Source organism: Eleutherodactylus coqui, chromosome 5 (assembly GCF_035609145.1).
Source record: "Eleutherodactylus coqui strain aEleCoq1 chromosome 5, aEleCoq1.hap1, whole genome shotgun sequence".
NCBI classification, from domain to species: Eukaryota; Metazoa; Chordata; class Amphibia; order Anura; family Eleutherodactylidae; genus Eleutherodactylus; species Eleutherodactylus coqui.
Window position 1 is genome coordinate 86,006,138 of NC_089841.1, and position 22,725 is coordinate 86,028,862.

The following is a 22,725-nucleotide window of genomic DNA, read 5'->3' on the forward strand; positions in this document are numbered from 1 at the left end:
AAAGTTCAGTAAAAACACAAAAACACACACAAAGCAATGGCGCAAATCGGTCACGCCAATGTGTGCATCTCTGCGCATACGTGGGAAGCCGCTCATAAGATGCTGTCAGACATTCAACAATAGGCGCATCTAAAACGCCCCTTAGTGGTCACGCGCTGTATTACCGGTTTCATGGCTGGTAGTGTCCGCAGGACGGGACATGATCACTGATTGGCTGTGGAGGCCACTTGTAAACAATGATGGCGGAGCATGCAGAAGGCTTATTATGGATAACCCACGTTACATGCAGCGGTTTACTTACACCGCAGATATCCATATACAATGCGTCTATAATAAGAGCCCCCACCACCCAGGGGGAACCGCCTGCATTACAGCCCTCCCCTTATAGTAACGTACAGTCAGAGACAGATGACTACAGCCTCCTCCACTACACACAACCATCCCCATGATTTGGCCCCCGTGCCCACGACGTTACCATGGTAACAGGCGCCCCAGCCATCCCTGCCGACTGCAGACCAGGAGTCCAACAACACCGCCGCACAAGCTTGAAGCAGGCGCGTCCGCAGGTTATTGGCCAGTGACGTCACCAGAGCGCGCCGAGGACGGGAGAGTCGCGCAGTAGTGACGCTCTACGGAAAGCATGGCAGACAGGAAGCGGCGGAGCAGGAGAAGCCGGAGCAGCAGCAGCTCTAGTAGTGAGGATGAGAAGCGGGTGAGACGGGACGAGAAGGCCCCTCAGCGGGAAGAGGAGGAAGAAGAAGAAGAGGAAGAGGAAGAGGAAGAGGATGGCGGCGGCTGGGTGGGACCGCTGCCGGCGGAGGCCACGCAGAACAAGAAGCGGAGAGGTTGGTCCTGAGGATACCGGATGCGTGTTTGTATTATAGTGACCCCCATAACGCTCTGCAGCGCCCTCAGAACAGAGCCCTTCTTAGGGATATGTTCACACCGCTGACTTTTGCTGCAGACTTGGCGTGGGATCTGCGTGGCGGCTCCGTGGGAAATCTCCATTACTTTTAACAGAAATTGGCGCAGTCATTTACACGGTGCAGATTTTTCCCTTTCCACTGGCCAAACCCGATGCCAATTCCCAAATGCTGCTTTTTTTTTTTTTTGAGTATAGACTTTGGTGCGACGGAGTTAGATCAGATGGCAGAGTCATGTGATGGACGTGTCGGTCGGGCTGGATGGCGTATCTCCAGCCTACATACATTATACTATTTACCATAGGTCTAATGCACACGGCCGGATTCCACACCAAATACCGTCCATAGACATGCGATTGAAAATCGCTTTCCCATGTCCACGTGGATGGTTTCCACTGAAGTCAATAGAAGCCGTCCAATCCACGGCTTGTCCGCAGCTATCACTGCGGACGGGCTGTGAAATCTGCGCCATCGCCTAGCAACGGTGTAGCATTATCTGTACTTCGCATGTGCTCCAGCGGGCACATCCGCAGCACAGATAAGAAGACTCTGGACAGGTACGCATGGGTCACCGGGTTGGATTCTACTGTGGGATCCGGAATCCGTCCCGGCCGTGTGCATTCGGCCATAATTGGACACCTGTGTAAGAAACAAGTCATATTTATTTACATATGTTAATAATTAGTGGTGCTCCTTTGGCCCTAATGACATTGAATAAAGATGACGCATCGACCCATCTACCTATGGTGTCAAGAGCGTTAACAGTTGAACAACGGAAAACCATTCTATGGAGTGATAAATCATGCTGCTCCATCTTCAGATCAGATGGCTGTACCTGGGTGTGGAGGAGGCCTGGTGTGATTGTTCCCAGTAAGAGAACCCTCAGTAAGTAATCCTGTAGATATACCTTTTAATGGCTAACAAAGATACTTATGGACCCTTCATCAGGCTTTTGAAACTGGTTTGGAATGGAACACCAATATAACCATACAAATGCAGGGGGGGGAGGGGGAACACCCCTCTTGATCTAAATAAATGTTCACACACAGAAATTTGAGTTAAAATAACACCAGACAATCTGAACAAAGAGATAAATACTTAATCAGTCCACTGAGCTGAGGAACGTGACAGTTTTATTATGTCAATCTCTACTTTACAAAATGCACATAGAAGGGGATGGAAACATCACCTCTGCAGCACCACCTATTGGATGCCAACATTCTTACAATCAACTTCTGAATTTTTCTGAAAAAAACAATGATTGGGAAGAGGACACCCCTCTTGACCTCCTTTAGACCTACCTTTCATATTCTCCACTGATGCAAGAACCCCACTCCGAGGTTCATTCCATTCTTGAGGGTATCAAACATGGCTATAAATTTATACTCTCAAATTCTTCTGTGATGCGGCGACTTGAAATTGCCTTTCAGTATGATAACTCCCATCTGCTCTATGCTGCGTCCCTGACCAAAAAAATGCTTTACCACGGGTAGTTTCATCTTTCCCTTTTTAATTGTGTGGCGATGAGATCTCATCCTTGCTCTGTTTTGTCCTGTTTCCCCGATATATAGCCCCCCAACAGGGCATTCACTGCATTGGATGTAGGACATGTGAATGTCCCCAGTATCTTATAGTCCTGCTGTGTGTTTGGGATTTGTATCCTGTCCACAGTCAGTATATGTGAGCAGGTCTTACAGCTTCTTACATTACAGAGGAGGCCTTGGGGAACGTCTGTTACCTGAATGTGTTGTGCCAAAAGTAAAGTATGGCAGATGTTCTGTTATGGTCTGGAGATGTTTTACATTGCATGGTCTCAGGCTCTTGGTTGTTGTGGCAAGAATCATGAACACGGAGGTGTACCCTGACATTCTAGACAATACTGCTGATAATGTGGTAATACTCTGGGAGTGGTCAGCGATATGAATGTCATAGAGGGCATCCCCTGAGGAGCCACTATGAGAGCGGGTCCCACTCTGGCGGACTCTGCCTACCTACACAGTACATGGTTGGCCATTCATTGAAATGTCTGCTATGTCATACTACATTTCTGCAGAGGAAATGTTTAGCTAAGTGCACCTTTCCCCAGACGTAACGTCTGGTCACCGATGGTTTGAGGATATGGAGCTTCCATATCAGACTGAACATCTTTGGGATCAACTGAAACATCTGATCAAGAAATATGAACAGAGTCTATTTTCTTTAAGAGAACTCACGAGATGTTTGCAGGATGAATGGAGGGAAATACCAGATGAAGTATATCAGATGGTGTTAGAAAGTATGCCATAGAGAGTATCTGATGTCATTAGGGTCAAAGGAGACCCACTATGTATTAACCCTTTCCAATCCACTGTCTGAGGTCTAAAGACATTATGATTTAAGGCTGTACAGCTCCGATGTTGGAAGACGTCCGTCGGGGTTTTCTTACTGTATATTGCCAGCCTCTCTGCTGTCGGACCTATCCAATGTGTCACCTCATGCAGTACTGGCTTTAGCCAGCAGATAGTGCCGTTGTGTAACGGCAGTAAAGAGTAAACCCCCTAGGAAAACCAGGATACAAATTGGATTGGAAAGGGTTAATAAATGTAAATAAATACTATTTTTTAGGCTTGCTGAGGGGTCCAACTAATTTTGGTAGGAGAGTGTACAACACATGTCATGTATGTTACTATATAAAATGTTTTCCTACTTCCTCCTCAGTTCTGGAGTTTGAGAGGGTGTACCTGGACAACCTTCCCAGCGCTATAATGTACGAGCGCAGCTATATGCACAGAGACGTCATCACCCACATCGTGTGCACCAAGTAAGTACGTTCCTTAGACGTTTTGATACTGAGTAACCAACTGAGTCGTCCAAAGCTGCTCGCAGCTGTTTTTGTGCCCAAACCTTACAAAATAGGTTTTTTGACTTGATATTTTGATTAGTCTTCATTCACACTTGTGAATTTTTGTCAGTGTCTTGAACCAGTGTTTGTAAATCAGAACCCGGAGGTGCAGATCTTTTCGTTCTGCTGGTCGCACTCCCGGTTTTGACTTACAAATAGGAATGCAAAATACTAATCAACATACACAAGTGTGAGTGAGGCCTTATTACTATTCTCTATATTTGTACATTGAGGTGCTGGTAATACCTGTCCAAGAAATTCACCGAGGCAGAGGGAACCTAAATTATTCTAGCCCTCTCACACATAAGCACCCTAAAACTTAAATACTCAGAGAACCCCTTATAATTGAGGGGCCCTGCACACATTCGGTTATAGTGCAGTTATTATGGTTCAATGCATTTCAGTTGGACCTTTCAACTCTTCAGGAACCGGGTGGTCATATACAAAAAATGGAAGACCAGGACACATTAATAAAGTATTTAAGTTTTTAGGGTGCTAATACCTGTCCAAGAGATCTTTGTACGAGGGTGTGTGTGAGGAGTTGCTTGTTCCAGCACTAAAATAACCAAAGGGAATCAATTTAAAGTGAATTAGCACAACAAGGCATCTATTGCTTGGAGGCAAAAAAAAACCCTGAATGAAAGAATTAATGCAATCTGGGATCTGTTTTGAACCAGCTGGATTGAACAACATGGCCCTGTTCCTTGCAACCACATCCATCACACTTGACCACTTTGGCGTACTTCCTGTGGGGTCATCTTAAAGAAACGGTCTACAACGAATACCCAGCATCACCTCATGATGTTGATGAACTGGAGAGACTAATATGAGCAGCCAGTGAAACTGCGACCCCAGAAGTGCTACGTGCCGTCAATTCTATCACGCTTAGCCGCGTACATCTGTGTATAGCCACTCATGGCGGTCGTTTTGAACATTATCTGTAGGATGGTAAAGCTCACTTTGTTTCCAGTCCTGCATTTTATCTTTATACAAGAAATTATTGGTTATGCTAATTTGTCTTAAATTGATTTCCTTCAGTTATTTTAGTGCTGGAATAAGCGGCTCCACACATGTAGCCTTGTGTAATGCCGGAAAGATCTCTATTGCCCCTGGACAGGGATGTCTATGGTAGATAGTTGGGGGACCTCTGTAGCACTCCTTTGTTTTCCTTTAGTGTTTAAAGGGCTTGTCCCCTCCAGGATAGGTGATAAGCATCTACCCTGTGGGGATTTGTCCTCTGGACACCCTCTGATCATAAGCATTGAGGTCCCCAAATGAATGGAGCTGTGGTCAGGTGTGCGCACTAATACTCCATTCATCTCTATGCCACTGCCAATTATAGTGGAGTAGAAGCACTCCTTGTCTCTGCCAGTCCCTTTTAAATTAACGGAGTTGCCGTGTGCATACTTAACTGCCGCTCCATTCAGCGACACTCGTGACCCCTAATCTCGTGATCGACGGTGGTTCCAGCAGTCACACCTCCACTGATCTGACATTTTATCCTGCGGATAGGTGATGGCCAACCATGTGATCTGTGGGTAGAAAGAGTCTGCCAGAGTTGGACCCACTCTTATGTAGCAGCTCCTACTCTGGCTCAGGGGACCCCCTCTGATATTCCTATGCCCTCATATGTTCTATGTGGAGTGGTTGTCCTCGTGAGACATCACCTATTACACAAGGCATCTGGGAGAATTAATTTGTTTTCTTGAAGGGAGCAACGAGTAGAATCTAGGAAGGGATGTGGAAATCTACCTAGTAGTTCTATCAGCATTACTAGATCGCTGCTTCTCTTACCACAGGACAGACTTCGTCATCACTGCTAGCCACGATGGCCACGTCAAGTTCTGGAAGAAGGTGGAAGAAGGAATTGAATTTGTGAAACACTTCCGCAGTCATTTGGGTAAGTATAGTTAAGATGTGGAGGAGTATTTTTTTTTTTATTGGTGGGCTTAGCATAATATCTGGTTTATGTGATAGCACTACAGGATATATAAAACGGTTTTATTTGTTGTGGATTGCAACATTGACATCTGTTCCTCTGTTATTCATCCTGGAAATTTTATGAATAAATTGACAACAAGGTGTTACCATTCCCCTTGTGAAAGGAGTGTGCTCCCTACTCTGTAAGCACTGATTGGGCCATGTCCAGCACTATGGAGAAATGTATTCATAAGTGTCTGCATGGACGAACGGCACAATAGAGAGTTCTAGAAAAGATGTCGCAGAATTGTTCTGGGGAATGCAACTATTTACTATAACAGATATGTCAGCGGAGCAGACAGCTCCTTTTTTTTTTTTTTAAAGCTTTTTCTAAAACTGATAAAAGTCTGGTGGGGGTCTCACTGCTGATACCGCCACTTGTCCTGAGAATGGGCGTCCTATAATCCCATTTTCTTGCTATTCCATCCATCTTCATTGGGACTGCTGGATGTAGCAGAGCGCTTGCACTCTATTTCCATCAGCCCCATTGAAATTAATGGAGCTGCACCACTCTTGCTTGAATGGAGCAGTGTTTTATCTCCATATCACTGCAGGAAGTACAGTCAGGAGAAGGGGGAAGGGTGACATAGGACCCCGTGTTCAGTCTCAGTGGTTGTACCCCCACTGATAAGTACATTTTGTGAATATCACTTTAAACTTCTGGCATACTAGCATGTTTGGCGCCGTGTTCTGTCTGTGTTAATCCAGATTTTTGAGATGCACTTGGACGTTTTATCACATGAACCATGTGAAAAAACTCATGGTATGTCCTGTTCTTGCCCTTTTCACGGATGAAAACAAAAAAGTTCGCAGAGTCTGTGTATATCGGACAGCATGCAGACGGGTGTCCGTGTGCTGTAGGATGATAGTTGCCCCTGAGTCTCAAGTGCAACTTGCTTTACTTCTATAGTGTGCACCTAGCCATAAAGGGGTATTTTGGAAATGGGATTCCCACTGATCCTGAGAACAGGCGTCCCGTTTGCCCCATTGCTGATCACTGCTAGACTGCTGCTCCGACCGGAGTGAATTGAACACTTGCACCCATGCATGATGCTGCTCCATTCACTTCAGTGGGCTGGACAGAAATAGTGAAGTGCTAGAATGATGTCCATGCACTGTCTGATGGGAATTGTCCCTGAGTCTCAGAAGTGCAACTTGCATTACAGCTAGTGTGCACCTAGCCTTACAATCTCAGAGGCCCCTCCATTCCAACGGTGGCCTCTTGCTCTATGCTTCCTGACCTCATACCTGGTATTGCACATAATATAATGGCGACCGGTACCGGACCCTCTCCCCAAGACCTGCTTGATGCATCGCTGAAAGAGGTCCTGGATGTGAGAGGATGGAGCAGGAGACCGCTACTCAATGAGACCGACGGGGCGGGTGTAAGAAACAGTCTGCAGTTAGGGAAAACTGGTAGCTTTTGCTCCTGTGATCCCATAGATTGGGGGAGGATATTATAAATGTGTTTGGGAAAGCTACCACTGACACATAAATGCCTAGGAAACAACCGTGGAAAGCTATTCTCGTACACTTGTAGTTTGGGATTGGAGATTTGTAGGGATTGACATAGTATGATAGGTGTGAGGAAATGGTACTGTTGCAATTTTCTTAATGGGATTCATGTATTCCTATTAATTCTGTATATATTCCCCCTGCAGGAGTGATAGAAAGCATTGCGGCCAGCTCCGAGGGGTCACTTCTATGCACTGTTGGCGACGACCAAGCGATGAAAGTCTTTGATGTTGTTAACTTTGATATGATCAACATGCTGAAGCTTGGGTAATGTATCCTACTGAATCGCCGATGCAATATTTCACTGTCCATTTACTCCATAAAGTAATAGGATATTGCTGTTCTCTTTAGTTATTGAAGCTTCAGGTCTTTTTTTTCCGTGCAAAGGAAACGTGGAATGGTGGAGCGCCCCAAGAGGGATCCGCTGCGATGGCTGCAGGGAGGGAAAAATATATGGGAAGTCCTGGCTAGAGCAAGGGTGAAAAGTGTGGCCAGCCTAGGGAATCCACTGACTCTGTAACAAATGGGTGTGATGAAACTGGAAGCAGGAGAAGTAAAAAACAGGGATTGGCACCAAGATTTTGTGGTGAACAAACAAATGACTGAGCCCAGGTTTGAATCTGACTTTTTATTAATGCCTGCCTCCAAACCCACAACATTTTTCACTGCGAGTTCCTGTGCGGAATTCCCCCCCCCCCCCCTCATTGAGAGGGGATGAGTTCTGCAGAGCAGGTGGCGATAAAATTGACATGTCACGGATTGATCCGCAAGTCGATTCCAGCACTGGTTTAGTGCGGGTTGTTTCTGCAGCTTGTGGATGAGATTTTTAAAGTCCCGTTAATTTTGCTGCTTCTGTAAATGTAGCGGAATTTCCGTGGCAATTCCTCGGTTTAAACCCCCCACCATTAAGCCTTAATCTCGCAATAACCATGCACAGCCCAGCGTTGCTCGATGAGGGGGCATACACCATTAAACACTTTAATTTTTGCTGGTATTAATAAAAAGGGAAATTCGTTTAAAGCCTCGGCTCGTTTGTTTGTTCGAAACAAAGCTTTGGTGCCATACCCTGGTTTTTATCTTTTCCTGCTTCCCATTGTTTGTTTTTCCACATCACTGGTCGGGTGTCACATCCACAGCCACCTCTTCAGACTATGTTCACATGCAGTGCAAATGCTGCAGGATCTGCAACAGAAAATTGCACAACAAAATTCACAGCATCTCTGCATCAAAAAGAGTCAAAATCTGCATCAATGTTGAGGATTTTGACTCAAAGTCAGCTGTGAGTCTGCTGTTCCTCTCAGCAGCCCCTCACTGAGGCATACATCCCTCACCCGGCAACTGCTACTATGCACTGTGACCCCCAGTCGGGTGATGCAGAAGTGGGTGCTACGTGTGAAGCAGGAGACGCTGATTCTTAAAGGACCACTCCGGCAAAAGCACATTTCCTCTTTATATTGCAGTCACTTCCATGCAGTGTAGCTCCCTTTTTGAAACTTATCGGGCGCCATCTTGATGGTGAGATTTCTCCCTGCACACTTTCACTTCGCCTAACACTCCCCTGATGCATCAGCATAGGATCACATGACCAGCTAGAGCCTTTAACATCTCTGCCTGCTGGGAGAACATTACTGTTATCTCCTGTATTATGTATTACCTAAATAGCCCATAATTATACAGTCAAAAGAGGATGAGCTGTGATCTCGTCTCTCATATTTGTTTGTCAGGAGCTGTGTGAGCATCATCATTAACTGTGAAGAGCTTGTATAGTAGAGTCGTATAATATCCTGCAGACTGAAAAACTGACTTCTAGAGAGAACATAAAGCCAAGTAAGTTGCAGGTAGTCAGAATGAGATCACATGATCCACCTGAAGAGAAGGAGTCCAGGAGGTTTCAGTTAGAAAGTAGGTTAATACTAGCCAACTTATTTATACTGGGGGGGGGGGGGGGGGCTAGTTACATAATGAATGAAAAGAAAATTCACCGGAATGGCCCTTTAAGAGAAGCGGTCTCAAAATTCCCTGGACAACCACTTTAACCATATTTATTTATTTTTTGATTATTTTTAGTGTGGTTTTTTTTTTTTCCCCCTAATTTTCCATGTCGTATTTAAAAATAATCCTAAAACGGTGCAGTTTTCACATTGACCATGGAGCCTGATAGTAGGTCACAGAGCATACTCAGTACACCTCCTATAAAAGTCAGCGAGTCTTTAGCCGTTGGTTTCCTATGACCGTGTGTCTGTTTTAGAGTAAATGTCAAGCAAGATGCCAACCCATAATCGTAATACAGAATGTAAAAATCTGCATTCCAAAAATGCAAACGGAATAGAAGAAAATATTTAGTTTTAGTTAATAGAAAACAAATCTAGGGGATCTTCTCCCTATAATACAAGAGCCCTCTCTATTGTTTTCAGCTATCATCCTGGTCAGTCGGAATGGATCTACTGCCCCGGGGATGCAATCTCAGCTGTGGCCTGCTCTGAAAAGAGTACAGGGAAGATTTTTGTGTATGATGGCCGTGGAGATAATAAGCCAATGCACGTGTTTAACAAGCTGCACTCTTCTCCTCTGACGGCGATCCGGCTGAACCCGGTGTACAAAGTGGTGGTGTCATCGGACAAGAGCGGAATGATTGAGTACTGGACCGGCCCTCCCCGCGGATACAAGTTCCCTGATAATGTGAACTGGGAATTCAAAACGGACACAGACCTTTATGAATTGGCCAAGTGTAAAACATGTCTTACCGGTGTCAATTTTTCCCCAGATGGTAAAAAGATGGCAACTATTGGAGCTGATAGGAAAGTTAGGATCTTCCGCTTTTTAACTGGGAAACTGATGAGAGTTTTTGACGAGTCGCTAAGTGTAAGTAAACTCTTCCTGGCACCTGTGAAACGTTATGTGATATTTCTTACTGCAGAAATACAGCACCAAATATTACTAACCTCTTCCTTATATATTCAGGACCCTAGGCTTTACGTTCTGGGATCATTTTGGGTGTTTCACATGAAAAATATTTTAGACAAGAATGGGTATGCCATCTGTAGCAACCAGTTGGATTGCAGCTGTGATATTTATCGTGCAGGTTGGAAGATTTAAAAGCCTTTTTCAGCTGTTAAAAATGGATGGCCTATCCAAAGGCTGGGTTATCAATAGTTGCTCAGCCTGCAATACCACATTGGGCCACTGCACAATGTACGGAGTGGTCTGCTTCCTGTTCTATACAGGGTGACAGCTGGCCTGAATAGGTCATCAATTTTTAACAACTGGGAAACCACTAAGGGTACTTTCACTCTTAGCGGAGTTTTGGTGCAGATTCACACCAGAATCCACAGCATATTCTTGTCTGTGGATTTTGGTGCCGATCTGTAATAGATTTCCCCCTTTTGATTGAATCGCTGAAGTCTGCTACTCATCCACTTCCAAAGCCACACTAGTGGTGTGGACTGTGCCACAGTTTTTGGTGCAGATTTTCTGCAGTGGAAGATTTGCACCAATTCTACAACACCTGAACGTATCCTGAAGGCTAATTGCACAAAGATGAGTGCAATATTTGGCCTCCAACCATGGCCCAATATTGCTCTTGCCAACATGCAATTTCCCAGTGGATGTGAGGCAGTTTTATCTCAAAACTGCCTCACATCACTTCGGAGAAGTAGTAATCCTCCGCCGTGGCTGTCAGCCATGGCAGAAGATCACAGAGTTTCGCCCATTGTTTTTAATGGGGAAACCTCGCATCGCACTGTGTGCATCTAGTGTGGTGCCACCCTCTGTGAGGGCACAACTAAAGCCATTCTCGCACACAACGTTGGCAAAACACCGAGATTTTACCACCGTTATTGTTGTGTCCTATAGCTGTTTTTAATGCACCCCATCATTGTGATGGGGGATGTGGTGCGTTAAAAAGCATGAAAATGCAGCAAAGTAGAGCAGACTGCTTGGAAATCGTGGCCCTAGAAAACGTTGCGTTCTGAGTGCAGGTCTGCGAGGCCCCATTGAAATCAATAGGGTCTACCACGATTACTGCGGCGTTCAAATGCCATGGTAATTGCGGTAAAAAGCGCATGTGTCCCTTCTTGGCGCATATTAACGCTAGGATAGGCTCACAAAGATTAGCCTAATTGAGTGTTGTAAATCCTAGTGCGTTCCCATCTTCAAATGCAAATCCACAGCAGAAATCCAAGGCATGTTTCACATTAAGTGGAGGATTTGGCCTGGATTTTTCAGACTCCTATTATGTATGGGTAAATTGTGGAAGAGTCAGCTCAGGTAGAGCGCGGGGTTACAGTGTGAGCGGCAGTCAGAGATCACAACAACAGATAGTCTAGAGATGAGCAAGCATGCTCGTTTAGAGCAATTACTCGAACAAGCATCGCTTTTTTTTCGAGTACCTGCCTTCTCGTCCGAAAAGATTCGGGGAGCAGGGGGGGGAGATCTCTCCCCCAAATCTTTTCGCACAAGTAGACAGGTACTCGAAAAAAGCAATGCTGGCTCATCTCTAATAAAATCCATACAGGCTTGGCCTGTGTTTATAAGAAGGCATAAAATAAACAAAATACAGCCTTAACTTCAGGCATAAAACAAAGTCCTGCTTATCCAGCACTAACGTTCCCTCACTATACGGTACGGCTAGCTGCAGCCGCATGAACACCAAGTAATTTGCAGAAAGTCCAGATTTTCCTCAGTCAGGAACAACGCGTTACTTGAGGCCAGCCGTTCCAGCATTCCTAGCTGCACCCGGCCTCCTCTCTCTGCCTCTTTGCAGACTTTATGTCCTGGGTTAATTACCCATCCTCTACACCTGGGGAGCTAATCCCCCTAATAAGACCTGGAGTGGAGGGGGTGGAATGGACAGCCCCACTACCAAGCATGCCATCCATTCCAGAAAAACCAGCACATTTTATAAAAAGCATCTCCAGCATATAGTTGCTGGAGATCACATCACATCAAGGTTTTCCCCGTGTCCCACGCAGTGAGACACAAACTCTCTTTATACCCACTGGGCGTAATACCTAAATCGAGGGGGAACATACCAACCGTCCATAGTTACCCATACTGTGCACTCTGTGCCAGAAAATTTCCTGACTTATACCTCTGACGGCAGCTTGGACACATGCGCTGTATAGGCATACATTAGGCTATGTCACTGTAAACGTCAATATTTTTTCCGATCGCCCGCTTTATAGGAAAGCACAGATTGCAGTGTGTTTTTATACAGCAGCACAAAGCACCCAACGGAAGCCTAAAGAACACGCTTGGCCTCCATTGGATGCATCTGGGCCTATAGCTATGTTTGATGAATTCACTGGGGGCTTTTTCTTGCTTACATGTCAGTGTACCCAGAGCCTAACGATAGGTCATTAACATTAGATTTCCAGAGAGCCCCTTTACAGCATCGCGGTAACATAGTAGCCTAGTTCGTAAGGCCGAAAAAGACATATGTCCATCCAGTTCAGCCTATTACTCCCACTGTTGATCCAGAGGAAGGCAAAAAAAACCCAATGAGGTAAAAGCCAATTTACTTAGTTAAAATAGCAAGATTTTTCTGTTTTTGCATTAGTTTTCATATACAAAACCCTTTATTGGCTGATGTACTCCTATATATCTGGACAGATGGATAGTGCAGCACAACTGGAACTTATTAGATGACATGGAAAGAGTCTGCCTGTAAATCTGTTCCTCCCTGCTAGAGGCGGTCACGTTGTCTTGGCCTCTCGCTGTTCTTGGGCTGTGGGTACGTGTTCATGATCAAGGATCCCATGTGATGTGGTTTGCACAACAATCTGTCAACGCACAAATCTCCATGACTTGACGCATGTAAGGAAGCCTCAGCCGTCAGTAACGGGAATAGTTTCAGTTTTATGTGTACACCAAGCTGAACGACATGGAAGGAGCAGGAGGTCAGCAGAGCGGCCGTCCTTTCATGTTCTGCAGCAGCGTCTGCCTGACAGCTGTGAGCTCAGGAGAATTTGTGGCCTTGAGACGGCTGCCCTGATTTCTACCAGATGTACCGCCGCTCCTGGGATGGATGTGATTTTTCTGTCTTAACTAATTCAACCTGTTCATTTTTACAGTATTTATTCAGTCCCATTACTATAGGGAGGTCTGGACAAACTCCCACCAAGGGCTTCATGTTTGCTATGGGTGTTTTTGGTAGCTGTATGAAGGTCCGTCAATCGGGATCCCCGTGATCATCTGTTCACCTGGCCTGCTGTCATTGTTGACGGCGCTGGCAGCAGATAATGCTGTCAGCGTTGCAGCGGCCCAGTTTGGTACTTCAGGGACAGCTCCTATTGTCTGCAGTACAAAACCAGGCCTCTTCTATACTGACAGCAGGCCCAGCGATCAGCTGATCAGCAGGGATCCTGAGTGGCAGACCCCCGCTTAGTTATTAATGATCTATCCTGAGCGTAGGTCAGCAATAGTAAAAGTCCTGTACAGCCTTTATAAGAACCATCCAAGGACACAACCCATGTCCCTCCTTGAGTAACATACATACTATGGTAGCCCATTATTTTTGCTTCTAGCTAAGTGTACTCCTTTCATATTTGAGTTGCGGCAATTATTTTTGGTGTCTGTTTTGACAGATGTTCACAGAGTTACAGCAGATGCGGCAGCAGCTTCCCGACATGGAGTTTGGGAGACGCATGGCAGTGGAGCGGGAGCTGGAGAAGGTGGATGCCATTAAACTCATGAACATTATTTTCGATGAGACCGGTCACTTTGTGTTGTACGGCACAATGCTCGGCATCAAAGTTATCAATGTAGAAACAAATAGGTAAGTTTTATGTCACTGTTATCACTGGTCAGCCCCCTGCCTACTGTATTTCTTCCCCCTCACAAGGGCAGAGGCTGTCTAGTGTCACACATATAAGCAGTATGTCTATAACAAGCAGCATTCTTAAGGCCTCATGTCCACTCGAAAAATGCCATCCGCGCAGAATCTGCCGCGGATTTCCGCGACAGATTCTGTGCGGATTTGCTTTATTTCAAAATGTAGTTTATTAAATTTTTCTGAGGTACAAACAGTATGAAATTGAAATTTTCTGCAGTACGTACAGTGTGAAATTAGAGCTTACAATAGTACAAGCTTTGTGAAAAACCTCTTCTCGTTTGACTAAGCCGCCGTTAACTCCGTGCTTCGGGAGGACGTCAGACTTGTCCCTAATGGCTGTTGTTAGTAATATCGCGGCATAGACCTTGCTGATGGTCTTTACTTGGAAGCAGTTTATCCGTAAAACTTTCCCACTCCCCCGCCCACCCCAATCAATTGCTATCAATACCCGCTTGGTATAGGCTGAGTGTTCTATAACTTATTACTTATATAACGTTATGAGCTTTAAGTAAAAGAAAACAAATCACAAAAACCACAACAAGACAAACGCAAAAAACACAACAAAACAAAAACAAAACAAAAAGGGAGAAGTAAGAAGGATAAGGAGAAAATAATAACATTGTGTGTGTACATATATAACAGACAATAAAGAAGGGGGAAGAAGATGGGGGGAAAAAGGGAGGGTGGTGGGGGGGGGGGAAATGGTCCTGGTCCCGTTTCCATGGCCCCGTACATAAAACATGGGATTAGTTAGGCAAAGCTCCACTCACCAGCCACTGTCCAAACCCCGTGGTGTTGCGGAATGTCAACCAGGGCTCCCATGTAGCGTGGTATGCTGAATATTTCTCGTCATCTTTTGCTCTCAACTCTTCCATATGGCCTATCTCGTCCAGGGCGGTCACCCAGTTCACCCTTGTGGGGGGTTCACGGGATCTCCACAATCTCGGTATCACTGTTCTCATAGCTAAGAGGAAGAATCTTAGGGAGCCATTCTTGTTTGCTCTTATTGACCCCGGAAGGATCGACAGGAGGGCCATCTCGGGTGACAGCACCAAAGAGTCCCTGTTCAGGGCGTTATGTAAGAACTCGATTTCCCTCCAGAGTGTCCTGACCTGCGGGCAGGACCACCATATGTGTGAAAGTGTGCCCACCTCTCTCTGGCACCTCCAACACAGATCAGACACCCCAGGGTAATATTTAGCCAGGCGCACAGGGGTGCGATACCATCTCGTTAGCAGTTTGTAGTTGAGCTCCTGATGGCTGCTCGAGATTGTCATCTTATGGGTCAGGCATATGGCCTTGGCCCAGTCCTCCGTAGTCAGCTCTCTTCCCAGCTCCTTTTCCCACGCCCTCTTAGACCCACCTCCAGGGTCCAGTCTCTCCCCGGCCACCAGAAAGCTATAGACCGCGGAGATCTCTCCTCTTGTCCTCTGAGGTCCCCCACACATCCCTTCGAAAGGGGTGTCCGGTGCCGTCAACTCCAAGATCGGACCCAGGGCTCGTACATAGTGACCAATCTGGTAGTGTTGGAACCACGCGCCTGTCACCCGCACTCTGCTCCCCAAGAGGACGTCCAGTGGTATTAGGCCCTCTCCGTCCACCACGTCCCTAACCCTGGGCAACTCAATACCCAGCCCGTCCAGTATGGGCAAACCTATGTCTCCTTGAGGAAAATCTGGGTTCCCTCTCAATGGCGTCCAGGGCCCGGGGACTCTCACCAGGCCACCCCTCACCGCGAAGCTGTCCCACGTTTTCAGTAAAGAGCTTATAAAAGAGGAGACTTTAACGCCCCTCCTTCCTAGCCCGCCGCGTAGCCAGAAAAGTCCCCGGATCCTCCCTGTCGCTAGCTCTTGCTCCAGTTCTACCCATCGTTTAGTTGTCCCCTCATGCACCACGTCTAGCACCGTTCTGCAAATGGCAGCTCTATAATAGAGTAGCAAGTCCGGCAGACCCGTTCCGCCTCTTTTTTTTGGTTGGGTCAGTAGTCTGTAGCTTAGGCGCGGTTTAGTTCCCCCCCACACGAAGTGTGTCACTGCCTTTTGCAGTTTTACAAAGAAATTCCTCGGAACTTGTATGGGTAGTGTTTGAAATATATACAGGAGTTTAGGAAGGGAGTTCATTTTAATGACGCTAATCCTGCCAAACCACGAGAGAGTCATTGGCCTCCACCTCTCGAAGTCTTTTATCATAGCAGAATATATAGGTTCGTAATTTAAGTCATAGGTCTTCCCGGGGTCCGTAGGGAGTATCACCCCCAGGTATCTAATGTTGTCCTCTCGCCAGCTCAGGGGGAATAGGTGTTTAAGCCGCGTGATTTCCGACGTCGGGAGTGTAATATTTAGTATATCTGATTTTTTCAGGTTGATCTTGAAATTGCTGACCCGACTATATCTATCAAACTCCTTGAGGATAGCGGGCAATGCCCGGTTGGGGTTGGTAATGTATACTAATAGATCATCAGCAAACAAGGCGACTTTATGCTCCTGCTTCGTTGTTTTGTAACCCAGTATTTCCTTGTTTTCCCTTAAGGCGTTCGCCAGTGATTCCATAACCAGGGCGTATAATGTCGGGGACAGCGGGCAGCCCTGTCGCGTTCCGTTCTTTATGTTAATTGGGTTAGATAGCCTCCCGTTGACGCGTATCTGTGCTGTTGGGTTATTGTAAAGGGCCATTATCCAGTTAATCACCCTATTGCCCAGTCCGACCTTCCTTAACGTAGCCTCTAGGAACCTCCAGTTTACGCGGTCGAAGGCCTTTTCGGCGTCCACCGAGAGGAGGCAGAGCGGGATTTTTTCTTCTCGTGCTCTCCCCATTAATGCTAGGGTCCGTATCGTGTTGTCCCTAGCTTCTCGTCCCGCTACAAATCCTACCTGATCTCTATGGACTAATCCGGGGACGATAGGACGTAAGCGCGTGGCTATCGTTTTAGCGAATAATTTGGTGTCAACGTTTAATAAAGAGATTGGGCGATAATTTCCGCAAGCCATGGGGTCTTTACCTGGTTTTGGGATAACTGTAATGATCGCCTGTAAGGCTTGGTACGGGAATGGGCATCTTTCAGAAACTGCATTAAAGGCTCTGCCCAGGAGAGGTACCACCAAGTCCCCACATGTCTTGTAGAACCTAGGGGTGAAGCCATCCGGCCCCGGGCTCTTCCCTATTTTCAAATTTTTAATTTCTGTTAGTATTTCTTGATCCAACATGTCTTCCTCTAGTAGCTCCTGTCTCTCTATTGGGATCATTGTTGGTGCATGGTTTTGTAGGTATTGGTCTATTGCGGTTGTTTCGACTGTCCCCCCAATGTTGTATAGCTCACCGTAGTATTCTCTGAAACATTCCAGGATGTCGCTTGTAGCGTGGACCTTGCCCTTGTTTACTGAGTTCATTGAGAAAATATGTGCCTGGCTTTCCCGCGGGTTTAGCGCCCTAGCCAACCAAGAGCTACATTTATTGCTATACTCATAATATCCTCCCTTCGCTCTATCCCTCAGATGCAGATAGGTCTGGTCCATAATCCCTAAAATTTGCTGGCGTAGTGTTGATATCTCCGCTTTTAAAGACGGGGATGCGTTAGTCTTATTGGCCTGTTCCGTTTTTTCCAGCTGGGATATCAAGTTCGCCAGTTTAGCTACCCTATCCTTCTTAAGTCTTGACCCGTGGGAGATGAAGACCCCCCTCAGGACGCATTTTAGGGCTTCCCACTGGATGGTTGGGGAGGTTGTGTCCGTTTTGTGGGTTTCTATAAATGATTCTATTGTTTGTCTGATCTCCTGCAGGCAGCAAGGGTCGCCCAGGAGGTTGTCATTCAGTCTCCATGTATTTAGTCCCCTTACCGCCTCCCCACCCAATAGGGCCCCATATACAGGCGCGTGGTCCGACCAGATGAAGTTACCTATAGAGCACCTAGGTTTCCAGTCCAACAGGCCGTGGGAGACAAATAGATAGTCCAAACGTCCATAACTATTATGGGCGATGGAGTGATGGCTAAAGTCCTTGATCTCCGGGTGTAGTGTTCTCCAGAGATCAACGAGTTTAAGCTTGGATAATCTTCTCCGCAACCTACGCAGGGCTACCGGGGAGAGACTGGACTTACCCGTCGACGTATCCAGAGCCGCGTCCCAGACCAGATTGAAGTCGCCGCCCAGCACTATGTACGATCCCTCTGCGAATTGGTCCAGTTCCCCCATAACCCGACATCCAAAGGCAATCTGACCTGTGTTGGGGAAATAGACGTTAGCCACCGTTATTATGCGGCATCCTAGGTCAACTCTGAGAAAGATGTATCTGCCCTCGGGATCCGCCCTAGAGGCCAGGACTCTGTGGGGGAGATTCTTATGAATTGCAATGGACGTGCCACAGATTTTCTTATCTGGGTGTGTACTGTGGTACCAGCTTGTGTAGTATTTATTGTTACTCTTAGGAATGTGGTCTTTTCTATAGTGCGTCTCCTGTAAAATGACTATCATAATTTTCTTTTTATGCATATGGGACAGAACTTGGCCTCTTTTGGCCGGGGCGTTTATGCCTCTGACGTTAAATGTGCAAAAGGATAGGTTTGTCATGGCGGTATATTGACGGTTGAGCAAGGTGTTATTGCTGTCCATGGGGCTCGGGACCAGGACGAGGGATAGAAAAAGGAAAAGGGAGACATTAATAGTGGGAAGAAAGTAGGGGAATAAAGGGTGGGGTGACAGAAAATGAACATTCTGTCGACTAGGTCACACATTCCTAGTCTAGCTGGCGGGGAGCCGACCATCGGTCAGCTATAGACGGCACTGTCGTGACGTCAACCCGGAGAGAAGGGGAGATCACCGAAACCAAATGGCCCGGGCCTCCCGCCATCCCCGCCGACAAACCTTGAGGTCAACCATATGGCTCGTGTCTTTAGGCAACTTTGATAACAGTAGTAACATAACAGCAGTTATAACATAGTAGTGCGCATAACCAGTCATCAGGCCTTCAAATAACGTTGCAGTCTACTGGTTCATGACCATGCATATTTAGCGCTGTGGGCGTGTCCAGACGGCGCTGTAGGTCTAGAATCGGCGGCTCGCGCCAAGTCGCCGGGAATCAGCTACTTTGGTCGTGTGACAATCAGCGTTGTGGTTTGCTGGTGTGGTTTCTGGGCCCAGGACCCCGGGGTCCCACCTCGTGCCAGGTGTCCCTGGGCCCAGATATGGGTAGTGATGGAAGGTGGGGCCAATCCGGCAGTGCCACCATTGGGAGCTCCAGAGTGCCTAGGAATCTAGGGAGGTCAGCTGGTGATCTAAAAGTTCCTGTCTTGCCATTCCTGGTGGCCGTGAGCTGGAAGGGGTAACCCCACCGGTACAGGATTTTGTTAGCTTTTAGGACATCTAGCAGGGGTCGTACGGCTCTGCGCAATTGCAGGGTGCGTCTTGCTAGATCTGAGTAGATTGCTATAGGGACCCCATTGTGGGTTAGAGTGTCCTTTCTGTCGCGGGCGCACTTCATGATGGCCTCCTTTTCTTTGAAATAGTGTATGCGGCATACGACATCCCGTGGCCTATTAGGATCATCCGGTTTGGGGCCTAGAGTCCTGTGTATGCGATCGATTACGACCGGTTGGTCAGGGCTGCGTTTTAGTAGTGAGCTAAAGAAATTGCGTGCCCAGTCCTCTAGTTGGGAGGGTAACACCTCCTCGGATAAACCTCTCAGCCGTAAGTTATTGCGCCTGTGGCGGTTCTCAAGATCATCGATATGTGCCAATATGTCTGCCATTTGTAGGGCTTGCGCATTGATTACTTGGCTGTGAGTATCAAGTGTGGAAAGGACTTTTTCCTGTGTCTCCTCCACCGCGCTTACGCGGTTTCCCACATGTTTAAGCTCTTGATGTAAAAGGGATAGCGCCTCTTTGTGTGAGGCCTCCAGCCTCTGGAAGTCCCTTTTTGTCGGGAGAGATCTCAAGTGCTCTTTCCAATTCCAGTCATCATCAGATGAGGAATCGTTTGGGGAAGTCGGGCGGCCTGGTGTATTTTTTATTGTTGTGGCGCTGCTCCTGCGTGTTTGTTGTGGGCGACTACCACTCCCACCTGGCAAGGTGTGAGTGTCCCCTGGATTACTTAGCTGCTGCAATGCTCGTTTTGCGTCTGTGCCCCCCTTGTGGTTTTGTGGCTGGCTGTAACTCTCTGCTGGGGGTTGTGGTGTAGCAGAGCCCTTGGTGTGGTCTGGGCTCCCTTTGTTATGTGTGTGGGCTGCACACAATCCCTTGTTCTGGGAGTGCATGTGCCCATCAGAGAGTTCCTTGTCTGCCCCCTGTGGTGCATTGCTGTGCTGGGCTGAGCGTTCGGGGCCCCCCTCTGATATGGCGGCAGTCCGTGGGGAAGATACAATGTCCCCCCCGTCAGCCCCGGAGCCCGCACCCGGTGTTTCAGTGCACTTATCTGTCCCTGGTGGTGCTAGTGGTGCCAGCGCTCCTGCCTCCTCTGCTCCGCTTGTCCCCCCGCTGTCTCCGCTGGGCTCCATGTGCTTCGGGTGCACGTGTTCCGGCGCCATCTTGGATGCAGAAGCCGGCGGTCCGCGGCCGCTGAAGAAGCGTTCTATGCGCCGCGGCTCGTCCTCCGCTGCCTCCTGTGTCTTCCCCGCTGTTCTCCTCTTCCCCATGGTGCTGTCAGGTGACTTTTCGTGCCGTCTGGATCACGGTAGGCTATGTTTGCCGGCGGTTGCTGCGGGAACCCGGCAGGGACGCGTCTCACTCCGGCATCGGCAAGCTCCGCCCCTTGTGCGGATTTGCTTTAAATGGTATTTGTTTTGCCTGTAGATATCCGCACACATTGCTATCAATGTGATAGCAATGTTGTACAATTCGCACGGAATCCGCGGCAAAATGGAGCATGCCGCGTTTTTTTCTCCCGTGCGTGAAAAACGCAATTCTTTTAAAATGCTATCCGCGAGTGCAAAAATCAATTTAATGGACCGCGGATTTAATGACCGTGGCCAATGATTCCCTATGGGCAAAATCCGCTGCGGAATCCGCAGTTCCATTTAGCTAGTGGACATGAGGCCTAAGGAAAGCCATACTGACTAGTGCTAATACAGATTCCCGCAAAACGTGGATGATTTGCTTTGTTCTATAGGGGTATCGGCACAGATGTAAAATACAGATGATCAGTGTGTTGCCTCATTGATACCTCCACTTTCTCGCCTGTGTCATTGGGGGACACATTAAGACCTTGGGGTATAGCTCTTGCCACTAGTAGGCAGGCACTAAGCAGAGAAGGAGTTAGTCCCTCCTAATGGCACTGAACTAAATCTGTTTTAGTATAGTGTCTGTAGGAGGCAGACCTGATAAATGCTTTCTACTTTTATTACTTTTTCGCCTCTACGTGGAAATAAGGGGTTAACTAACGTTCCTGATTTGTCTCTAAGTGGGGAGGGGGCGATCAGTGCTGCATCAGAAATGCTGTTACTCCCTCATCCAAGAAGTGGAACAGAGTGGCACTAACCACTCTGCTACCTGCCAGCCATGGGGGTCACCTGAGATTTCTGCCCTGTCCCCCATACGCCATCTCTCACCACCAGTAAGTGACAATCACTGAAGCGGTGACCCTGCTGGTGCCCGGGGGAGCCAAAGCAAAGAGGGTGAAGGTAAGTATGGAGCAATTACCCCTCACCTTCAATACTCCCATCACCTTCCCCTCCTCTCAACCCCTCTTTTAGCTGCTTTTTTTGCCCCTAGTCAAGTAGTTCCATGCGGTACCCACCACCACTCCCTCATCTGTCCTCATCGTCCTCCATGACCCTTGGACCCCCTCTCGCCTCCAGTAGTCCCTGCCCTTATGGCAGCTTTGTCACAGACACCATTTCTCTACAGCTTCTGAGGCCTCCCGCTCGCATGCACCTGTGCTGGGCGGAGAGCTCTGCACCTCTCTGATTCTCGTAGGACTCTGTCTACCTTAGTGCTGCACCCGGTACCTCTGGTGTGCGTTCTCGTTACCCTCTTTTGTAGGAGGAGTACTATAATACTGCAAAACTGTATCCCATTTGACTACATGATTATGTCAAGCTGCATCCACCTCTTTACTCCCGTCCATAGGAGAGTAATGTGGTAACACTCTGCTTCACTCATGACTAGCAATACCATGGAGCCTCATTACCTCCTCCATGGTATTGCTGCTCAACTCAGTATTTGATGGAATAGGCAGTTATTACAAGTATAGGCCACCTCATTTGCCCCTCCCTGGGTAGAACAGTTGTATTATGGCTACTCTGTAGGGTAGTGATTGCAATCATCTCAATCCATCATGCTCCAGGTTTTACCACTAGTTTCCGTACAGGACATGGTTGTGCAGTGCTCCCTACCACCAGATGATCACTTTTCACCCTTCATGGAAGAGTATTTATATTACCGTGTAACACGGTATCCACGTGGCCCGCAGCACTACCCTCCATACTACCATTGCACTACTGCTACATTCTGTATAGCAGTTTGGGAAGCATGAGCATAACCTCATTATTGTCTCCTAGGAAGACGTCAGTCCATGTTCTCCAATATCAGTCGGCTGCTATCTTCATAACCACACAGTTATTACCGGTACCAGACAGTTCATTCTCTCCTTCCGCATTCCTACTAGACT

General features: G+C 47.3%; 2 protein-coding genes across 2 annotated transcripts in view; one reads left to right on the forward strand and one right to left on the reverse strand.

Moving 5' to 3' along the window:
- Positions 1-829, reverse strand: part of CENPK (centromere protein K) — a 58,956-nt gene extending 58,127 nt beyond the window's left edge. Inside the window, exon 1 of the mRNA XM_066602798.1 lies at positions 476-829. Coding sequence (XP_066458895.1) covers positions 476-499 — 24 coding nt within the window. The 5' untranslated portion in view covers positions 500-829. The remainder of the gene's footprint in view (positions 1-475) is intronic.
- The window catches only part of PPWD1 (peptidylprolyl isomerase domain and WD repeat containing 1), a 32,114-nt gene continuing 9,969 nt past the window's right edge, over positions 581-22,725 (forward strand). Inside the window, exons 1-6 of the mRNA XM_066602797.1 lie at positions 581-845; positions 3,621-3,723; positions 5,604-5,704; positions 7,446-7,566; positions 9,714-10,161; positions 13,884-14,074. Of these exons, the coding sequence (XP_066458894.1) occupies positions 641-845; positions 3,621-3,723; positions 5,604-5,704; positions 7,446-7,566; positions 9,714-10,161; positions 13,884-14,074 (1,169 nt within the window). The 5' untranslated portion in view covers positions 581-640. The remainder of the gene's footprint in view (positions 846-3,620; positions 3,724-5,603; positions 5,705-7,445; positions 7,567-9,713; positions 10,162-13,883; positions 14,075-22,725) is intronic.